General features: G+C 39.0%; 2 protein-coding genes across 2 annotated transcripts in view; one reads left to right on the forward strand and one right to left on the reverse strand.

Moving 5' to 3' along the window:
• The window catches only part of LOC137999832 (arginine--tRNA ligase, cytoplasmic-like), an 11,710-nt gene extending 411 nt beyond the window's left edge, over positions 1-11,299 (reverse strand). Inside the window, exons 1-13 of the mRNA XM_068845769.1 lie at positions 11,030-11,299; positions 10,798-10,959; positions 10,122-10,310; positions 9,305-9,394; positions 7,615-7,856; positions 7,210-7,330; positions 5,842-5,971; positions 4,932-5,036; positions 4,576-4,754; positions 3,902-4,011; positions 3,371-3,476; positions 1,089-1,202; positions 1-219 (exon numbers count right to left, since the gene is read on the reverse strand). The exon at positions 1-219 is cut by the window's left edge and continues 411 nt beyond it. Of these exons, the coding sequence (XP_068701870.1) occupies positions 1-219; positions 1,089-1,202; positions 3,371-3,476; positions 3,902-4,011; positions 4,576-4,754; positions 4,932-5,036; positions 5,842-5,971; positions 7,210-7,330; positions 7,615-7,856; positions 9,305-9,394; positions 10,122-10,310; positions 10,798-10,959; positions 11,030-11,233 (1,971 nt within the window). The 5' untranslated portion in view covers positions 11,234-11,299. The remainder of the gene's footprint in view (positions 220-1,088; positions 1,203-3,370; positions 3,477-3,901; positions 4,012-4,575; positions 4,755-4,931; positions 5,037-5,841; positions 5,972-7,209; positions 7,331-7,614; positions 7,857-9,304; positions 9,395-10,121; positions 10,311-10,797; positions 10,960-11,029) is intronic.
• A 15-nt stretch (positions 11,300-11,314) lies between these two features.
• Positions 11,315-20,000, forward strand: part of LOC137999831 (TBC domain-containing protein kinase-like protein) — a 28,830-nt gene continuing 20,144 nt past the window's right edge. The window contains exons 1-11 of the mRNA XM_068845768.1: positions 11,315-11,640; positions 12,702-12,774; positions 13,173-13,287; positions 14,437-14,510; positions 15,070-15,148; positions 16,526-16,570; positions 16,685-16,772; positions 17,255-17,316; positions 17,420-17,481; positions 18,391-18,448; positions 19,716-19,812. Of these exons, the coding sequence (XP_068701869.1) occupies positions 11,448-11,640; positions 12,702-12,774; positions 13,173-13,287; positions 14,437-14,510; positions 15,070-15,148; positions 16,526-16,570; positions 16,685-16,772; positions 17,255-17,316; positions 17,420-17,481; positions 18,391-18,448; positions 19,716-19,812 (946 nt within the window). The 5' untranslated portion in view covers positions 11,315-11,447. The remainder of the gene's footprint in view (positions 11,641-12,701; positions 12,775-13,172; positions 13,288-14,436; positions 14,511-15,069; positions 15,149-16,525; positions 16,571-16,684; positions 16,773-17,254; positions 17,317-17,419; positions 17,482-18,390; positions 18,449-19,715; positions 19,813-20,000) is intronic.

Genomic DNA, 20,000 nt, shown 5'->3' on the forward strand with positions numbered 1-20,000 from the left:
GTGCATCATAAGATCGTCCAACACGCGTGAAAGAATTTCTGGGAAGCGCACGATGCACTTGCCCAGTTTCCACTCTTTCGGGTGCTCCAAGGAGATTTCTGTGTTCGCTAAGCACGATATCAGGCTCTCGCGGTCGATGTTGGCTGTGCGCATGATTGACCTAATGCGAGTGTACGCGTAAAGGAGATACACCGCAGTATTGCCTTTGTCGTCCAACATCTGATTGGAGAGAAAAAAAAAAGAGATCTTTACTGTAAAGCTTCCTGAATTAGAGAGTATCAGTAACTCATGGCTCCTGAGGGTGCGTGACCTTTGCCACTTTACCCCCTCCCCCAAAACTGCATTGTCAACGTCGCTTGATGAGAAAAAGCACTTTGCATTGCTTGGGATGGCGCAGTGGTAATAGCACTCGCCTCCCACCAATGTACGTGGCCCGAGTTCGATTCCCAGACTCGGCGTTATACGTGGGTGTAGTCTAATGATTTTCTACTCTGCTCTGCACCGACAGGTTTTTCTCCGGGTATACTCCGGTTTTCGCCTCTCCTCAAAACCAAAATTTACAGTGTCCCCAACAGGACATTTGCATGATGACGCCATTTGACTACAAGTACCAAAATCCTTCAGGTTTCGCTCGTCTCATGTTAATTAGAGCTATTGTTATTTTTACCCCACTGGGAATACAAAATTTAGATATGAAAAGAAAAACAAACTGAATTGTGGTAATTGTAGTCAAATGACGCCATCGTGAAAATTGCCTATTGGTGCTCCAGCGCTGAGAATTAGACACTTTAATAAAGTTCCTTCCCTTTCCCTTTCCGCATTCATTGGTGCAAAAACAAAATTACAACCTTCACGTTGTATTGAAAATGAAAAAAAAAAAAAAAGATTAAAAAACAAAATGACACCTTAACTTCCTTCGCAAAGTAAAGGCCAGCTGGGGAACCGCTTGCTCGAAGCCTGATTAGCGCTAACCGTTAGTTAAAAGCTCTCAAAACCTACAAGTTTCCATGGTATTTAACGCTGGTTATCGCTAACCATGCTTCGAGCAACCCAGGCCAGTTTGTTAGAAGAAGATGGTATCACCTCACCTTGTCAAATGAAAACACATAGTCGTTAATTCTGTTGTGCGCAAGATCGGCATACTTTATGCAGCCGTAAGCAACAGATTCTTGAGCAGCTTTTAACTCCTCAGCATTCAAAACCTACCAAGAAAACGTTAATTTTCTTCTAGCTTTGCTGCTCACAGACAATCTAATATCTTGTTTATCACAACTCAGCATTTAATTACGAAACTTGCTTTGACACCCTCCGTCGATAAAGAAAACCAATCCTTAGGGTAGTGAAATGTACTCAATTCCTTTCTTTGAATTCTCAAATCGTTACAATAAAAAAGAAGAGAGAAGATAAAGCAATTTTAAATGGTTTAAAATTCCGGACAATTACCAAAGATTGCATTGTTCCGGAGAGGTACACTGTAAATTCTTTCATTTTTTTTTTAAATGGGATCGCGCCAAAGCATTGTCGATACAATGAAGTATATATAGGTGGCGGACCAAAAGAGCGCCCAGTCTTAAAACGACTTCTAAAATAGCAATGCTTTTCCTGTTAAGGAGGCAACTTCGCATAGCTTGTGACTTGCTAAAAACACTCTTGGAAGGTTTCTATCTCTTGAAAAGAATTCAAAACTACAGCCAATATCAACCAACCGTTGACGAAAACCGTAGCCTCTCCCGTTAAAATTTACGGGAAAATCTTTCATTAAAAGATCTTCAAGCTTTTAAATCATGAGAAGTCGAGATAGTTAAAAAAAAACAAAAAAAAAAACTGCGAAAGATGCGTAAAATTTTACCCGCGTGCTTATCATGCAAATTTGAGAATGAACACAGAAAAATGCGTCGTGCAACCTCTTTGCACGTGGGCGTGCGTTACGTGCCTGCACGTGCCGAATTTAGTGGCAAGGTTGCAAAGCATTTTTTTAAATCGACACTTTCCGTTACAACCCGCATATCGAGTAGGGCCAAATAGAGTGTTTTCACTCACGTGATCAGTAACCTTGTTTTTTCCACCGAAACAAAAGAAAGCGTTTGCATGATAATAGAGCTCAATTCCCGGGGAGTTAGTTGGGGACACCATCATGTCCGCCGTTCTATTGTTTAGGTACATCAACATGGCCGCCGTGATGTCACGTGATAACACTCTATTTTAAAAAACCCGGTCAACACTAATTTCCATCCCTCAAACTGACATTGGACATTTCGTAACAATTACATGACGCAATATCCCATGTTAATATTGACAAGCTTACCGCTCTAAAAAGAATGAAAACAGGCAGAATTACAGCTTTATTTCAACAAGAAATAGCGTTTCTAAGCTATGCCGCGCTGATCCACAGTATTTAGGTCTAAAAACCCCGTTGAAGACGGTTAACTTTCAATTGTTTTGCTGGGTACTACTATTTCAATACGCTAAAAAAATTCGATTTTCCGGGAGGTTGTCTCGTTAGTCTAGTGGATATCGGAAACTGCAAGGTGAAGCCATCGATCCGGGTTCAACTCTTTGCTTCGCCTATTGTGAATTTTCTCAGCTTGTTTAAAATCTTTGTTTCGTTGAAGTAGATTTGAAGTCTAAGTAGACTGTACGTCGTATAAGTTGAATAAAAAAGGGAAACGTCAGTTTGAGGGATGGAAAGGAGTGAAAACCATTAAACCCAACGTTAAAGGTAAGACCTTAGACAGCAATGACCAGAACCAGGTTGCTGACCAGCGGTTTTCGTTTAAACAATGGTTTGCTGGGGGTACTCAGTCTCGCGGGCTCAGAAAACCTGGTTGTGGTCATTGTTATTTAAGGTTTTTCGCGTTAAACACGACGTTATACTTAACAATAGCTGTGGTCACACTAGCCTTTTACCCGTGGGTGAATAGCGTTTGCCACGGGCAAGGACCTTTTCGTGTTTAACCCCTTTCCCTAGACCGAAACTGCCCTGGGGTTATTTCCATGAATACACCAAAAAGAACAAAAGAACTTTCCATGACAGTTTCTGAACTGAAAAGCACGGTTTATCAGCTCCCTGGGATGGCTTGGCCAATCATAAAGCAGAACTAATTTGCAAGGTCAGTAAACTAATATCTAATTATATTTTACCCTGAGGGGAGTCTTCGACTATGTAATCGTATCCCCAAGGGTAACATGAAACCTGAGTTGAACCAAACCCAAGGTGTGTGTGTGTAACCACAGCTATTGACTGCGCTTTCTAACAATGGGAAGCACTTGCTGCTACCACTAAACCTTGGGTTGAAAAGTGTGATACGAGGTTAAGAATGGAAGTTCTCTGGAAATGTAACGAGAGCCTAAAATATCACATACAACAAACCTTATCTCGCTCTTTTTCCTTTAGCTTATCCAGTGATCTCTTCAGTCCTTCGTCAAGAAGATCAAGGAGTCGAACAGTGTCGCCAGACCTAGTCTTAAACTTTTTTCTGCGGAAAACAATTTTTGATAAACGCGTGAAAACCAACCAGTCGAGGTTACAAAAATTAAGAAATGGGTTTATCAACTAGATTGATATGGTAAATTTATTGACCATCGTAGACGAATTTGAAAGTTGACGTCTCGAGCGCTTGGAGTAACCCTCGCAACGTCAGTTTTCAAATATCTCTACGGTGATCAATAATTTACCATATCAACCATTATGTTATAGACCCATTTTTGTGTTTCTCTTTCCCACCAACACAGAACCTTCCCTGACCATACTTCTAAAGAAACTAAACTCCTTTAGAAAAATTAAGTGTCAAACTGAGGTCTGCAACAGGTGATGGGTTTTAAACCCTTAAATGACCAGCAGACCAGCATAGAAGGCGTATAAACAGTATTAAGGCAAACGTAGTCGCAAGATCTCGCTTACTTGTCTTCTCCAAGAACGACCCCAAAGCCAACATGGTCAACACGTGTCATCGTCGGATTATACCAGTCAGCATCCATTGAAGCACCAAAGATGAGTTTAAAATGCTCACTCTGTAAGATCAAGCAAGAATAAGTGATTATTTACTAGCCATAACGATGAGCACTCTTGACTGAAGTGTCCATTTTGCGTCGCGGACAATACGAAGTCAAACAGTCACATTTACATCCTAACTGTCCTTTTTCGTAAATCTTCTGCCCGTACTACACGGAAACATTCGAACGCACTCCGCCAGTCTTGGACACAGCCTTCAAATTTGGTCTGGAAAAAATTGTTAAAATCAATCGCGTTAAAATTAGGTCCACCATCAAGTTGACAACTTGCTTAAGTTTGGTTTTTTCCTCGGTGAGTAAAAAATGAATGGCTTCCAAGAATAACAAACTTCACAGTGTTGTATGGTTACAGTTAACGCACCCTTCAAATTACAGAAGTTTGGGTGTGGTTTTCTCAAACATCACCGCGAATCCTCGTGTGATGTCTTACGTGACAACCACCTTGTTTCGCAGTTGATTGAACAATATTGATTCGTTCTAAGGCCTCTACTCGTTTCTCAAGTGTCTGATGGAAAAAAAAAGTCTTGAAGAACACTAGTTACTGTCGCACAAATTTCACCCAACCTGACCAGCATCTGTGACATATATGAGCCAATCTCCATTTTCATCATGGACTCGCTGCTTGAGTGCGGCGAGATCTGATGTGTCATACGTGAAGCCTCCATCAGACTTGACAACTGTCAGAGGAACCTTCAGTCCCGGAACAAACACAACTTTACGACCTTCATCTTCGACGACTTTCCCTGAAAGAACAGAAAGATAGGTCTTTCTCCGTTGAATCTTGAGCCTTTCTTAGATGGTTTCAACAGGTATCAAACCAGGTTGGGGCGCGGGGAGTGACTCCTATTATTTAACGTCGGCGTCGGTTTCACTTCCAAGGAGAAACAACTCAACACAAGCTTACAATGGCTTTTACAAACCTTTCGATTCCAACTCGGCAACAATACCAGGCATCATGTTCTGGTAGAATGATTCTCCCCTCTCTATCAAGGTCACGTCCAGTCGGGTGTAAATCTTGTCAAATTCTATTGCAAAGGGAAAGAAAACTAAAAGCTTACAATACCCTTTTTTAGTATGTTATCAAGGAAATGATAGAAAAACAGCAACAACAACAACAACAACAAGCTTTCTTGTAAAGTGACCACAACGACACAATCTTTCCGTTGAAACTAAAATCACGGTTATAATTCAGTTCTTATCCTGCACGCCTAAAGGCGGCGAAAGACGAGATACAAAAACCCTCAACTTGTCGCGCAACATTGTTTCGTTGCAAGTTTTGGTCGATGTTTCGCTTTTTTCACCTTGCGTGATCAACTTGAAGAAATGCAGGACTGATTGGTTGATTTGCTAGTACACGAGCACATTCGTTGCGCGACAAGTTATGAGCTTGATGAAAAACGAGCAACAAAGCCTAAATTTGTTGCTCAGAGTTGACCCGCGCTCTACTTTTCGCAACAACTTTCTTCAACCCGCAACAAAGGTTTTCGTTCCGCGAAGAGTTGATCATGCAAGGTGAAAACGGGAGACATCGACCCAAACTTGAAACGAAACAATGTTGCGCGCCAAGTTTAGGGTTTTTTGTATCTCGTATTTCGCCCCCTTAAAGGGATTAGAAACTTGCGCATATAACATCGCAACCGCAATGCAATTCCTCCATAGCCTGCAACTTCAGATGAAGTCCCGCGATGGTTTCTCTTTATGGGCTTGGATTGCAGCAGCCAGTTTGCGAGCTGCGACGCCATGCAGCTCATTTTCTTTGAAGGAGAAAAGAAAGAAAAAGAAGACAAAAACTGTTTTGGAAGAAGGTTGTACATGACTTTTATTATATACCCTTCCGGGACACATCACAGATGAGATTCCAGGCTTTTCTAACATCAGCATTCCCTCCTTGTAGCTCCACAACCTTTTCATACGCCACCTTCTTAAAGGCTTCATCCTCGTCAAAACGTTTCTTCGATTCCTGACAAAAGAGGAAAAAAGATTTACGAGAGATTTAACATTCGTTTGAGCAGGCAAAGTTATTTTAAAGCTCTTCCACCAACTCCGCCTCCTTCAAAGAACTATCGAAATGCAAATAAGTTCGTGATATATCAACCATGCCTTCAGCCCATCCTACTCCCTTGTTTCTTTGTTGTTTATTTGTTTGAGCAGGTTGAAGTTTTGGCAGCTATTCAGCTGATGTGGACCTGCTATACCCACCCACCCACCCATATACTCACAGAGGACAGCCACAACACGGGGAACTTCATCCCCTACTCTTCTCGAATAGTGTGTGGGTTCTTTAACGTCCCACAGGGAACTAAAGAACATTGAAGGGTTGTGAGACGGGGCCTATGGTTTATCGTCCTTATGATATCCGAGGAGACTAGAGAGTCTAACCATTTTTACGGATGCAGCACTTTCTCCTCAGTTATTTGAAGACCCTGAGTGTTGGTCCGGACCTCCCGCGTGACAGCCCGGTGCTCAACCAACTGAGCCACCGGTGCGTGGTTATAGTTCAAATGACAAGTGGCTTTTTCAACCTTTAAAAGCCTTCAAAAGAGTAACAAAAACTAGTAGTAATCTTAGATTTTTTAAGTGCGTTCGACAGTCGCTTTGGAAACAAAGGGAAGGGTAGGGAAAGAAACAAACTTCTAGGAACAAACAATCACGAGGTGCGCGATCGTCATTTGCGCATATGACGTATCCATGCACGTATGACGTCATTCAAGATGGCGCCGAAAAAGCAGACGTACGTAAAAACGAAAAGTTGCTAAAGCTCACCCTATGCACCGGATAACCAAGATTGTGCTCTGCTAATGCCGAACGCAACAAAAGTTTTCTTAAAGCAACTTATCAATATACTCGACACAATACCGCGTTTTTGATAGGTCAATGACGATTGCATAAATACGTTAAAGGATGCAATAGAGGTTTAATACAGAGTAGCCTCCCATGCAGACACTCGTAGGGCTTCATCACGCGTTCCTCCCCCACGAGCAGGTCGTGGGGAGGCATGCATTCACATGATTTCCTATACTATAAAAAATTGGGAAAAGTACAGAGCATTATTGTCATAGAAACTCCTTGCAACTACCAAGCAATACCGGTATTTTAGCAGAGTTTATTTGCAACTTGATAGAAAAAAATAGATCTTCAATACATCATAAGTTCTAAAAACACCAACAGAAATGCAAAAAACATAGAGGATACACTAACCTTATAGAAAGCCTGAAGATCCCCTATGGGAGGTGAAACTTGAAGGTAATTTGGAAACATGTCCTGAAGATGAGCAATCAACATTCCAAACTGTGTGCCCCAGTCACCAATGTGATTGATTCTTAAAAAAGAAAAAATATTCAATTGGAGTACCTTTGATAAGACCGACAAGTGGCAAACCAGTATTCAAACAGCAGCACATCCGGAAATCCAAACTATGTAGCAAAGCAATTTGAATTTTGTGATATCCAAGATAGTCAAGGTCTTTGCAAGAGGTAGCCTTTGACCCTTAAAAGCTTGTTAAGGGGTGTAATTAATGATATAATTTCAAAAAAATTCTTCACACCCAACAAACCTCCGGACAAACTGTCCTTATCGAACTACATGTAACAGTGGCAAACTCACCGCAATACATCATGACCAACAAATTCCAGAAGTCTGCACAGACTCTCACCAATGATGGTGGACCTAAGATGTCCCACATGCATTTCCTTGGCAATGTTTGGAGAGGAAAAATCCACAACACATCTTCGTTTGAAAGGAACAGCTGGTGGTTGAACACCATTTGTGAGAATGTCTTTTAACATGGAAGACACATAGCTAGGGCTGAGGCAAATATTGATAAAGCCTGCTCCTGCTACCTCAACCTAAAACAGTTAATTTTGTAGACATTAAATTATTATTATGCAAATTCTGTTGCGTATATACTGACACTCCCTTGAAAGAGTATGATTAATAATTCCCTTCAAGGAGTGTGATCAACAGTGTTTAGTTTAACTTGTAGTATTAAGCTACTGGGCTTATTTCTACTTGATTTAATTGTGCAGCCAAAAGTACAATAGAAAAATTGAACATAGTAAAAATTTCCCAAAATGTTTTTTGCTTTTTCTATTTGCAGTACAAAATTTATGTTGTTTTCATGTCACAAATTTTCTTGATGTCAAAATATTTTATTCTCGATCAACGCTTCCTAAAGACTCCCTTCTGCTCTTCCAAAAAATTGTGTATCAATCTTTATTTACTTTTGCATCACAATTTGTTTTGCATAAAGCAGGCAAACAAAATCTGTACTTTGCTTTGTTTGCATTTTTAAACGTTAAAGTAGATTTTTGTCCTATGTTTCTGACAGCAAGTAGAGTATTTTGAGGTCTCCCATCCAGATACTAACGCTGCTGGACAGGGCTTAACTTCAGTGAACTTTTGTCGTGAAAAGCTGTCAGAGGCTCACAGTGCACGCTTAAACTTGCTGTGAAAAAGAAGTTGTAAGGGAACTTGAAAATGATCAACATGTCAGCCTTCAAGCCAATGTTTCTCGATTCCCTTTTATCTTCTTCAATCTTTCTGGGTTTAGTGTTTTACTAGTAACCACATGTTTTCTCAGGGGACTATTTGCCTAAGATATCTACCATGGCACTATAATGATATACGGTACCAAAACAATATTGTGTACTATTAGAGCTACATATTCCGCAAAGACAACTTGAATCTTCTGGAAAACAAAACACAACTCAGTCGAATTGATAGTTATGGAATAAAGCACTGTGTAAAGTTACTGCACTACCACACATGTGCAACTCATGCTTATTTCATTTTATTTTACTTGATAATGATGTTAGGATAACATCGAAACGTCATCTTTAAAATTTAACTTTTTAGCTTTTAGTATGTTTAATAATATTTTATCACAGTTTTTTAATATCAAAATGGTTTCACCAAATCAGTTCTTCTGTATGTAATAGTATCTCTCCCTTAAAATGGCTTTAGGCAACTCGCAGGAAGCAGTGGATTCCTGTAATTAGGGAATTGAATTTACATACGGATATCCCAATGTATTATTTTCTCTTTGGTCACTGCAAAGGAGGAGATGAATAATAAGTATTGTTATTCCTATGGTCTCATGACAGCTGGAGACAGCTTTGAACAGAGTTGCCTATCCATACCTTAGTAACATCTGACAATGACTGAGACAGAATAATACAACAATTTCCCTTTGCTATCTTTTAGCTTACCACCATAAGGGGAAGGTCTGGAAACTAAGTCCCTGAATAAAGCAAAGAAGGGTTGCATTACATAACTTGTATGTCATTTTGCCAACCTTTTGTAGAAGGTCATTCTGTGGTATGTTTGAAACAATCGCAGTAGCAATCTCACGAGGATTACTCTTTATTCCTTTGCCTTTGAATATCTGCAGGAAACAAATATAAAAAAGAAGGGTTTCATCAATCAGTTCATGTTTATTTGAAGAGGAGAATAAGGGGCACGCTTTGTGACGTCCATCTCCTATATTTCTAGATGCAAGTGAGGTAATAGTTGAGGAAAAGAAGGACACTTCATCATCGTGATAAATCCTGGAAACATCTGTTGCATGTTGCATGCATGACACTTTTGCATGTATAAGGGAATTCAGGATGGTTTAGCGGTTATTAACCACACCTCCCACCTCTGTGACCCAGGTTCAACCCTGGCCTTGGATCCTATGTGGGCTGTCAGTCAATCTCAATCTGACTCTTGGGGTTTTTCTCCCTCATCAAAATCGACTCTCAGTCATTTACATCCGGCTGCGGGCGGATACCCTTGATAGGGATAACCTCTGGTATCCTTCCCTTTCATTGAATAGACCATATTTGTATTCTCAGTATTAGACTGGAACTAGCTTGTAATGGAGGCTAATGCAGGGTAATCTTTTCAAATGCAAATCATTTGAATATATTCCCCCGCATTAGCCTCCATTTCAAGCTAGTTCCAGTCCCATACTGAGAATACTATTTATGGTCTATTAAATTAATGAATAAAGTTGGTATTATCATTATCATTATTATTATTATTATTATTATTATTATTATTATTATTATTATTATTATTATTAAGTCTTTGGATTTAAATGCTGTTCTTAAGCTACTGACTGCCATTACCTGGTTGATTGCCATAGCACTGTTACACTGATAATCTCCAAATCTTTCTCCCTGTGATACCTGGACAACCACCGGAGCATCTGGCAGATCTGGAAAGGCTGACGCTATTGCTTTTCTAAACAACTCATAAAGTGTGAATTGACAGTTGGTCATAACACTTTTGGAGTTGGCCTTCTCCTCCATGATGCTCTAAAGATTTATACAAAGAAATCAGCAATGAAAACTCAGTTCCTCACTTGGATCTGTTAGAATACATTCTTTGCAAAATAATACTTTCACATAAATTGTATCAGAGTAAAAACACTTAGCCGTAGATAATGTGGTAGAGTCATGGCACAACTGCCTGCATTGTTTTATCTTTGTTTTGTACTACCATTCTCTACAAATCCTAAAGACCAAGTGAGACTTTTTCATGCACCCAGTTAAAACCATTTTTTCCTCCTTATTTTATTTTGCAATAATGTTTAATTTGAATCAACACAACACCCCCTCCCCCTAAAAATGACATGGACCATCCCCAGACGGGGCTAATTTTCCGTGACTGCTTGTCTGTGGGGGTGCACATTGTCTGATATTCGCGTTCAGTGGGGGAGGGGTGGGGTGTGGGGAAAGTAGCTTTAAAAAAAAGACACGTCCTATTGCACGAGATGGAGGTAGTAACAAAATGTCATCTTACGCGTTTTAGTGTCTCTACTTGATATTTCAGTTTGCTGTTTTCTGTGACCAGTTTTTCCATTTCCGGGTAAGCCGCGCTTTCACTTTCAGTCTCGGAAGCAGCAGACCCAATCTGCTGTTGAAGCGCTTCGATTTTCCTCTTCAAACTGACGATTTCATCCTCCTAATGGTGGAAAACATAACGCTGAAAGACTAACAACAAGAGGATACTGAAATAACGACAATCAACGTACTGCTACTTTCGCGCGTTTGGTGTACTGCTCCACTAGAGAGTCGCCCTCCGCCATGTTGTTATTTGTTCCACGTGGATGCTTTGACCCGTAAAAATCTCTACTTCGTGAAGAATTTGAACCGGGAATGAGGGACACACAAATCACTCGAAATGCTCTTTTCCAACCAACGGAAAACAAATTACCCTGAATGACCGATAACTTCATTCACATGACCGATAACTTCATTCGCAGAAAAGGCCATTTGCCAAACTTTCCACGAAATTTTGGCCTGGTGGCCAAGCCAACAACTGGCTACCAAGTCAAACAACATGGCGGGGAATACACGATCAATCCTTTTAGCTTACAATTTTTATCCCAATTTTAAGAGATGTTAAAGCTTTGAAAGGGCTGAAAGCATTGTTCCAAGTAACTATAGAGGATGGGTACCCTTGATCAAGCACAAATCGGAATTTCCACCTTTTTTCCATCCCCACACCCGTCTGGTGAATGTGGTACAAATGGGCTTCCACTTACACCAAATTCAATTGTGATCTTGGGCCGATTTCAGCATCTGAGGAATCTTTATCACGAAAATGTCTGCCAATATCTTGATATCACCAGAGCGAAAAATGGTGAGTAAAATGAAATAAAACTCTTTACATGATTAAAGACTTAAATGTGTTTGTGGGAGGGGGAGGGGGAGGGGGGTGACAGAGTGTAATTTGTTGTTAGAGAAGGGTGGCAGGGAATTGTCTGACCCAATGCTTCCTCCCTATTATTATGAAATTATTGTACTGGGGTTCCGTAAAATCCACGTGAGAAGAACTTGAGCAAGCATTTCTTTGCACATTTGTGTAAAACTACACGATCGTACAATAGTTTAAAATTAAGGCTCATTCATTCATACTTTGGGCGAATGCATGGAAACTCCAGAATATGCCTGCCTTCCATAACTGGATTATTTTAAAAGAAAAAAGTTATGCAAGCCAGCTTGCAGGGCAATCTTAACTGTCTGAAGGCATCCTGAATCAGATTTTCTATTAATAATAATTATACATGCAAAATTTTCAGCTTGTTGATTGGCTGAGAGCACATAAATTAATTCCAAGCAGAATGCAGAAAAGTCACTGTCAGAAATTAATGCACATAGTTGAAATTTATTAAGAGCAATAAAGGTGAAATTTAAAAAAATTGCATACATGTACATATATAGCTGCATTAACAAGTAATCACATGATTTTTCTCATGCAATTTGGAATAAATAAGCTCTTGTAGAGTTTTTAAAGGTGAAATGACGAATTGCACTCGCTCTACAGGTTCATGCAATATTGTTTGACTTTGAAAAAATTTCCTTGTGCTTATTTATTCCAAATTGCACTCAAAATCATGTGATTACGTATGGTGGAGTTGAAGTGAACGTGTTGTTTGGACCACCAGCAAGGAAACGTCCAAATGGTGGTTAGAGTGGGGCTCAAACCAAGAGCATCAGTACATATGTAGCCCTTGCCTGAAACACGAAGCTATGCAGTCTTTTAATTTTAAAAATTCTTCAACCAATACTTTCATTTCTTATGAATAGGTAACTAAAAGTTAAAGTAATTCAAAATGTCCATTTCATGAAATCTAGTTTCTTTATTCTGCCCCTGTGGGAAAATTTAGGAAAAGCATTATCCATTGACATTATTTTTCACAGAAAGACTTATAGTTGCTGAGGAGTTTTATCCTGAAAATTTGAAAGCAGCAGTGAAGAGGAACAAACACTTAAGGTACGTTTTTGCCAATGACTGTGGGTATGTTAAATGGGACTTCTTTGTTCTCCATATGGGAAATCCTTGTATTTTCAAGTACTTTCCCCTACTCCATGTCCTACAGCTTCAATATTATGATCCAGAATACTTCCTTTCTGAGAGAACCCTTGCATTTAATATTTGTGTTGGAAGAAAGAATGACTGAGCATATTGGTGTACCCGGAAAACTGTGGCATCGTGTTTTCTTTTTTTACTAGCAAATTGAATTCGGCAAAAGTTGCAAAGTTATGAAATGAGTTGGTGACTGCCCTGGTTGTTGAAACATTTTGCAAACCCAAGACAACTTTCTTTGTTGTTAACTCTTTGCAGCAAAATTGCATCCACTTGTACTATTAATACCGACAATTTTTTTTCAGCTTTAACGATATCAGGTGCATTGCTTTTGAGGTTCTCCATGGCCTCTCTTTCCTGAATGCACATGGAATTGTGCACAGGAATTTGTCACCAGGAAATATTTGTCTCACACCTAAGGTAAAGAAAAAATAATAATAAAAGCTGTGTTAAAAGTAGCTGAAGTACATTTTAGAAGTTTTAACCCTTTGAAACCCAAACCGGCCAGACTTACTCTGTCTAACGTCAATGGGGAACCCCCGGGAGTCAATGGGTTAATTATCCTGCAAATTAGAATGACTTAGAAGCAGTTTTCATCGTTCTTCTCTCATAGTAATCATCATCATCATCGTTGTCATTGTCATCCTTATCCTCGTCTATTTTTCTTAAATCAAAGCAGTTTTAGCTAAGTCATGTGACCACATCCTAAGTTCTCCTATTAGTTCCACATGCAGCAATCTCTTCACTTCTTGTTAGCCATATATCTCCCTTCGATGAGTTACCAACAGGCCTGGGTAATTCTATTAATAATTTTTATTGTTACTGAGGTAAAAAAATTCAATCCATTCAGTTGACTCTTTTTAAGTGGACACCACTTCACAGAGACAGAGGATACCTCTCAAGGCAGACAATTATGGCTGGTCCTGGTTCCTACCTCTTGTTTTATACCTTTGTATCTACAGGTATAATTATAGTGAAGAGAATTAATAAAAAATAAAAAACGAAAAAAATTATGGCTGGTCCTGGTTGAGTTTCTCTTGTTTCTCTGTAACAATACTCTTCAAGGTGGGCACTTCAAAAGCAAACCAATGCAAAACATGACCTTCCAAAGGGAACACAAGAATGGTACATTCTTTGTACAGTTATTTGATTATGGTCTACACGTTATTTTAACCTGACCTTACTTTGGCTTTAATTAACACATTATTTTCATTTTGCTTTTACAAGTCAGACCTCAATTCAGTTGCAAAATCACAGGTTTATTATAAATCATACGGTGTAGATTTATATTGTAGTAACTAATTACTCTCTTCATGAAGCAGACCCCAGCAACTCTCTAATGCAAAAACGTATCTGTACTTGGTCATAAGGCTACCTATTTTATGGAAAATCCATTGACTATTGTGGTACCAATAAAGGCACACTTAAATAGCCAATTCACACCTAATTTAAAAGTGCCCCCAATTGGTGAGTAAAATCGTCCAGCATTAGCGACATGCAGAGAGTAAAATCTGTAAGTCTCCCTCTCTCAGGTGAGAAGGGTGATAACATGCTGTATTTACTTTGTAGGGTCAAATCAAGTTGTCCAAAAGTGGTTTATATTACATGACAGGATGTGGAGCAAATGTTGCATTCCCTGTGGGGTAAGCTGTTTGAAGTTTTGGTAGCATGTACACTGTAATTACATACATGAACATTGAATAAATTCATGATGGTATTGTTGTATGTTTTTAAGAAAACATATTTTGTCTTATCAGTGATGTAAGTGATTCAAGATGTAAGACTTTTTGCTCGACTTTAGCTTGTTCTTCTGTTGCATTTAAAGTACAGTGTGTATTATTGAGGACAGTACATATTATTATCGATTCAAATGATGTCCACTCCATTCCAAGATTTCCATTCAGGGATGTATCATGTGCACGGTATCATGCAATTACAGTACAGGCTGTATGTAGACTGTTAAGGGTTAGATTACAGAGCTTTCCCTTAGTCCTTGGGAATAACACTGTCTCAGAAAGTTTGGTTAAACGTGTTTGTCTCATTTCCCTTATTCTTTAATTAGGATGATTAGAAAATGAGGGTACCTGCAGATAACACAAAGTATGAGAACGCAGTGTAGGACACATTGTTGAAAAGTAATAATTTAATGCTCCCACCACTACACAACTCTGCCAAGCAACAAATTTGCATTTTTCTCTCCAGTTGTCCAGAGTTTATGGCTCCAGAAGTAATTTTATCCGGTCAAGGCCTTTCTCCTTTATTTGGACCATCAGGGCCCAAGGTAGGAACAGCTGTAAAAGTGATAAGTATAATTTCACGGGACAAAAAATCACTCACGTCCAGAAATGCCCATTACGTCTAAGCCTTAGCTACTTATTTCCAACAGTACGATACAGGTAGGGGTAATTAGGTTAGTGTTATTCTTAGCTTAGGGTAAATGCCTCTGTTTATCCTTACTTGAGGAAGTGCGGGTCGAGAACAATTTGGCCCGTAGTTGTTTGTATTCCGAGACATAAGTGAAGTTGGAGAGAAGAGAAAGGGGACACTTCGTAACGCTTATTGAAATCTGCGTGCATCTAATTATGCATATTTCTGGACATATCTCAAGAAATTGGAGTTGCTACATGATTCATTTGGTGTTAAAGGGTAAGTCAAATATGGCATTAGCTTTGACGCCACCTCTCAGGTGAAATGGTAGAAGCTTCCTTTACCGGCCTGAAACTCCCATGCAAAGGCCATATCAAAAAATTGCATTTGGCACATGTCAAAGGTGTGCAAGACCAAGGAAAAGTGATCTTATTCCTGCTTTTATCCCATTTATAAGAGTAGGAAAATCTGTATGGAAAAGTTGAAAAATGTAATTGGGGTTAAGGAGGCTTGAAAGATAGTTCCTCCTTTTTTCACACAAATACCCAGTAAATATATTCTGCTCTTAGAATGATGTAATTATGGTGATCATATCAAGAGGAAACTTAGTCAGAGTATTAAGTACCCATCATAGATATCTCACATCACATTTTCTCCCAAAATACCATAGCAAATTATGATGTAAGGCATTTGTTTGAGCCTTAAAATCAGCATAAATTGTATTTTTTGAAAAAATGGGATGCTGAAATTTTCTCATACAGCGTTACCTGTTAATGTTAGAAATAATCTCTAACATATTTAATTAATTAAAATTTTAAAAAAATTGTAGGCCAGTTTTACAGAAAAATAAATTTAAAAATAAATTAAGTTAACATGCAAAAAATGAAAGCAATAAGCAGAAATATAAACAAGTGAAGTTGCACAATCAGGAAAAATGAAGGGTTACTTACAAGATCCGTGTGTGTGTGGAACTACAAGCTAACAAAATGGATTTAAATGACCATGGAACAGTTTGTGCAAAATTTTCGTAGTTCTCGTGAATAGGAGATGTATGTTTACATTCCATCTATGTAAGAATTTGAAGAAAAATGTGTGAAATCAGTGGTAAAGTTTATTATTTGACGTAAGCAGCTAAAGTATTGCGTGTGTGGCTCAGTACGCACACACACTCAGCTGAAAACCCTTTCAAGCCTCCTTAAGTCAAGGCTAAATACTTGTACATGTATCATGATTATGGATAGGTTTTGGTCAAATTCAGTCAGAAGATTCTTTTTTTGAAATTTTGTTTCAGGTTGATATTTGGTCTTTAGGAATGATTCTGATCTATCTCATTTTGGTAAGCAAAAATATAATATTGAAAGGTTTACAGTCGTATGTTGACAATATTTATTCAACAAAATTATCTTTCTCTCCATTGATTCTTTCTTGATAATCTTTTATACCCTTGTAGAAAGGAACATTGTGGGCAAGTCTGTCAGAGAGCAATGATGTAAAGAGGATTTTCTTTACAATACTATCTCTCGTCAAGGCTTCAAAAGGTAAATCTCCAAGTGGAAGGGGTGCACTTGTCCAAAAAGTTGGTTAGGGTGGGGACATTGAGTATTCAGAGGATTTCATGGCAAATTACAGGGGGACTGCAAAGCTTAAGGACTACCCAAAGTTACTTGCTGTAATATTTTTGTTATGTAATCAAATTACTCAAATTGTGTTGTAAATGGCAAAGAACAGTTTCAAGTTGCAAAATTGTTTTGCGAACTGCTAAAGTTATATTGCTATACATTTGTTAAGAAATCCTGTGAAATTTAGTGGCAGAAAGTGGAAAAAGTCTATTAGAGAAAATATGTCTAATAATTATTTGTTTACAATGTTAGCATTATAGAAAGCCCCTCAATAATTCAAAAGCAAGTGTTGTTTTGGAAGGACATTATTTTTCTCTAGTGTCTATGTGACCTGCCTTTGACAAAACAGAGACGGTGAATAGTAAAGGAAGTTTAATTTGTGTCAAATATTATTTCCACAGATTCCTCCAGAAATGTTCTTGAACTTGTTTTAGAGGACCATCAAGCATCAGAAAAGCTCAAAGTGGGTAATTCGCTTGACAATGTTAACTTATGCATGTATAAGTAGCTATTTTGTTCAAAGGGTAAATCGTGGAAGAGGATTTAAAACACCTTTTCAATTGCAGGACATTCCAGCAGATTTGACTTCATTCCTTAACATTTGCCTGGAGACAGACATCACCAAAAGGTATGGAACACCCCCGGGGGGGGGGGGGGGTACTGCCATATATGCCATATATGGACTATATAGGTATGTGTCGCTGTGAAGGGTATGGTTTTCAAGCAGTTTACTCTAGCATAGAGTATATAAATCATAGCCTTTCGGTCCAGAATAGGGTATCATTTTTCACGAAACTGAGCAGTTGGTTAAAGATTTTATCAAGACTAAAGAAACCAGAAATTCCCACTCAAGAATAAAAAAAAATCAAATCGGCAAAGTTTAAGTTTACGTAACTCAGCCTCAACAATGTCAATTAATAACTATCATGAAACACCTCTGGGTATTATTAACTGTCGAGAATCGGAATTTAGACGGAAATCGGTGGGAGTTTACTCTAGTATAGGGTAGCAAAATTCAACTGAACTAGCTCTGGTATAGGCTAAGGGTTCCATGGTCCCGGCGGCACATCCCCACCCAGAAATTCCTAAAGTGCCCCCCCGGTGGAACACTTCTTATCGGTGGCTCAGTTGGTTGAGAATTACTGTAACAGTCTTGTAAATCTTAAAAGTAATTTGGTATCTGACCATCGCCAATCACTGTTTTTACGTATGAAAGTGCTGTGCTTTATTGTCATGTTTTTTTCGAAACACTTTCCACAGCTTAGTTACTTAACAAAAGGTCAATTAAGAGTTGCGCGAGAATGTCAACCCACTGCACTTGTAGATATTTCAACATCGCGCACGACGTGATTCCTGTATCGCGCGAACCGAATCGCGTCCTGCGCGAGGGTTGAAACTTACTTTTTAGCGGTATTGTAGACCTCAGCATGGAGAATGTGTTGATTGTGGAAATTAATTGATTAATATCATCTGAACTTTATTTTAAGTTGTTTTTGTTCTTTAATCGTCACGTTTTTATAATTATTGTTCTTGTAAGGCCTACACCCTTTGAGTTATTGCACCATGACGTGTTCTCTGGATTTGATAAAACAAAGGTAAACGCATAGCTGGAGCAACGGTAGAGAGGTATAGTCTACATGTATGTGGCAGCGTGGTCCAGTGATAAGGGTTTTTGCTTCGCATGCAGTTGCGCGGAGTTCATAGTAGGGAGCCTTAAGCTACAGTCACAAAGATTTTGGTTTTTTTTCCACCGTACAGAGATTCTGAAAGCTGACGTTGGATTCGCTCTGACGAAGGGCTAACGCTCGAAACGTCAGCTTTTAGAATCTCTGTACGGTGGCCAATTTACATTATCAACTCCGTTGATTAAAACCCAAATTTTTGTATACTACTTCCCCACCGACGCAGCACCACAGTTTCTTTAGAAACTACCCCTTCATTCTTAAGCTACAGTCATACGAGCAACAAAAATGTCCAACTTGTCTCGCAACATTGCAGCGAAACTAGTCGAAAGTCGATGTTGCGCGTGGTACATTCCACGCACAACCTGTCTCACAACAAAAAGAGGTTCGTTCTACTTTCTGCAACAAAATCAACACATTTTTTTGTTGCGAGACAGGTTGTGCGTGGGATGTAAAATGTGCAACATCGCTTTTCAACTAGTTTCGCATTAATGTTACGAGAGAAAATTACCGTAGCTTTAGCAACGACAACGGCGACGGCAACATGAACGTCACTAATTTGCATATTTAGTGGTCAAAAACAATAGCTTTGCGCGCCCTGCACGTGCATTTTTTATTTTTGTCCATTTCTTTGACGTAAAGATGAACTTTCATTTTCTCCCCTAAATTAGGCACCCCTTATAACGTTTTCATTCCTGAGGGACTGCCACACCTTTGTCATATTAAAAAACTTGGAATAGTCCTGAAGTGATTACAGAAATGAGAATTTATGTTTTGAGGTGACGTTGTCGTTGCCGTTCCCGTCGTCGTTGCTAAAGTTCCCTAATAGGGAACTTAAGCAACAACAAAGCAAAAACAATAGCTTTGCACGCCCTACACGCGTGTTTTTCACTTTTGTCCATTTCTTTGCCGTCGTCTGCAAAATAACAACGTGAAATAGACAAATTTGAGGTTTTATGAAGGACGTCAGCACTTGAAGATAAATTTTCATTTTCTCCCCTAAATAAGCGCCGTTCCGACCAGTGTCATTAGAGAGTTTAAGCAACGACGACGGTGACGGCAACGAAAACGTCACAAATTGTTAATCATTGTTTGAATGAGGACCAGAAAACTCGTATTCTAACCATGCACTTTAAACCTTTCTTACTTATCTGTGCATAAATGATAACGTTCTTTTCAGATAAAGCTTGATAATGGATCCCAAAAATTTCCTCCTGTGTTTAACCGTCAAGATCTAGAAGTCAGAGATTATCATTTAAATGGAGACTTCTCTTCAGGTATTTAACTCGAGGAGTTTTATTGCTAAGCTAATAGAACCTCCAGTATTCCCTAAAGCCCCGTCTATACGAGCAATTTTTAAGTGACAAGTGTTGCGTGACATTTTTTGATCGTGTAGACGAGGAATTTGGCCAATTTTTATGTGACAAATGTATTTGCTGAAAAGCTGACGTGTTAGCTTTTAATA

The sequence above is a fragment of the Montipora foliosa genome, chromosome 4, assembly GCF_036669935.1.
Source record: "Montipora foliosa isolate CH-2021 chromosome 4, ASM3666993v2, whole genome shotgun sequence".
NCBI lineage: Eukaryota > Metazoa > Cnidaria > Anthozoa > Scleractinia > Acroporidae > Montipora > Montipora foliosa.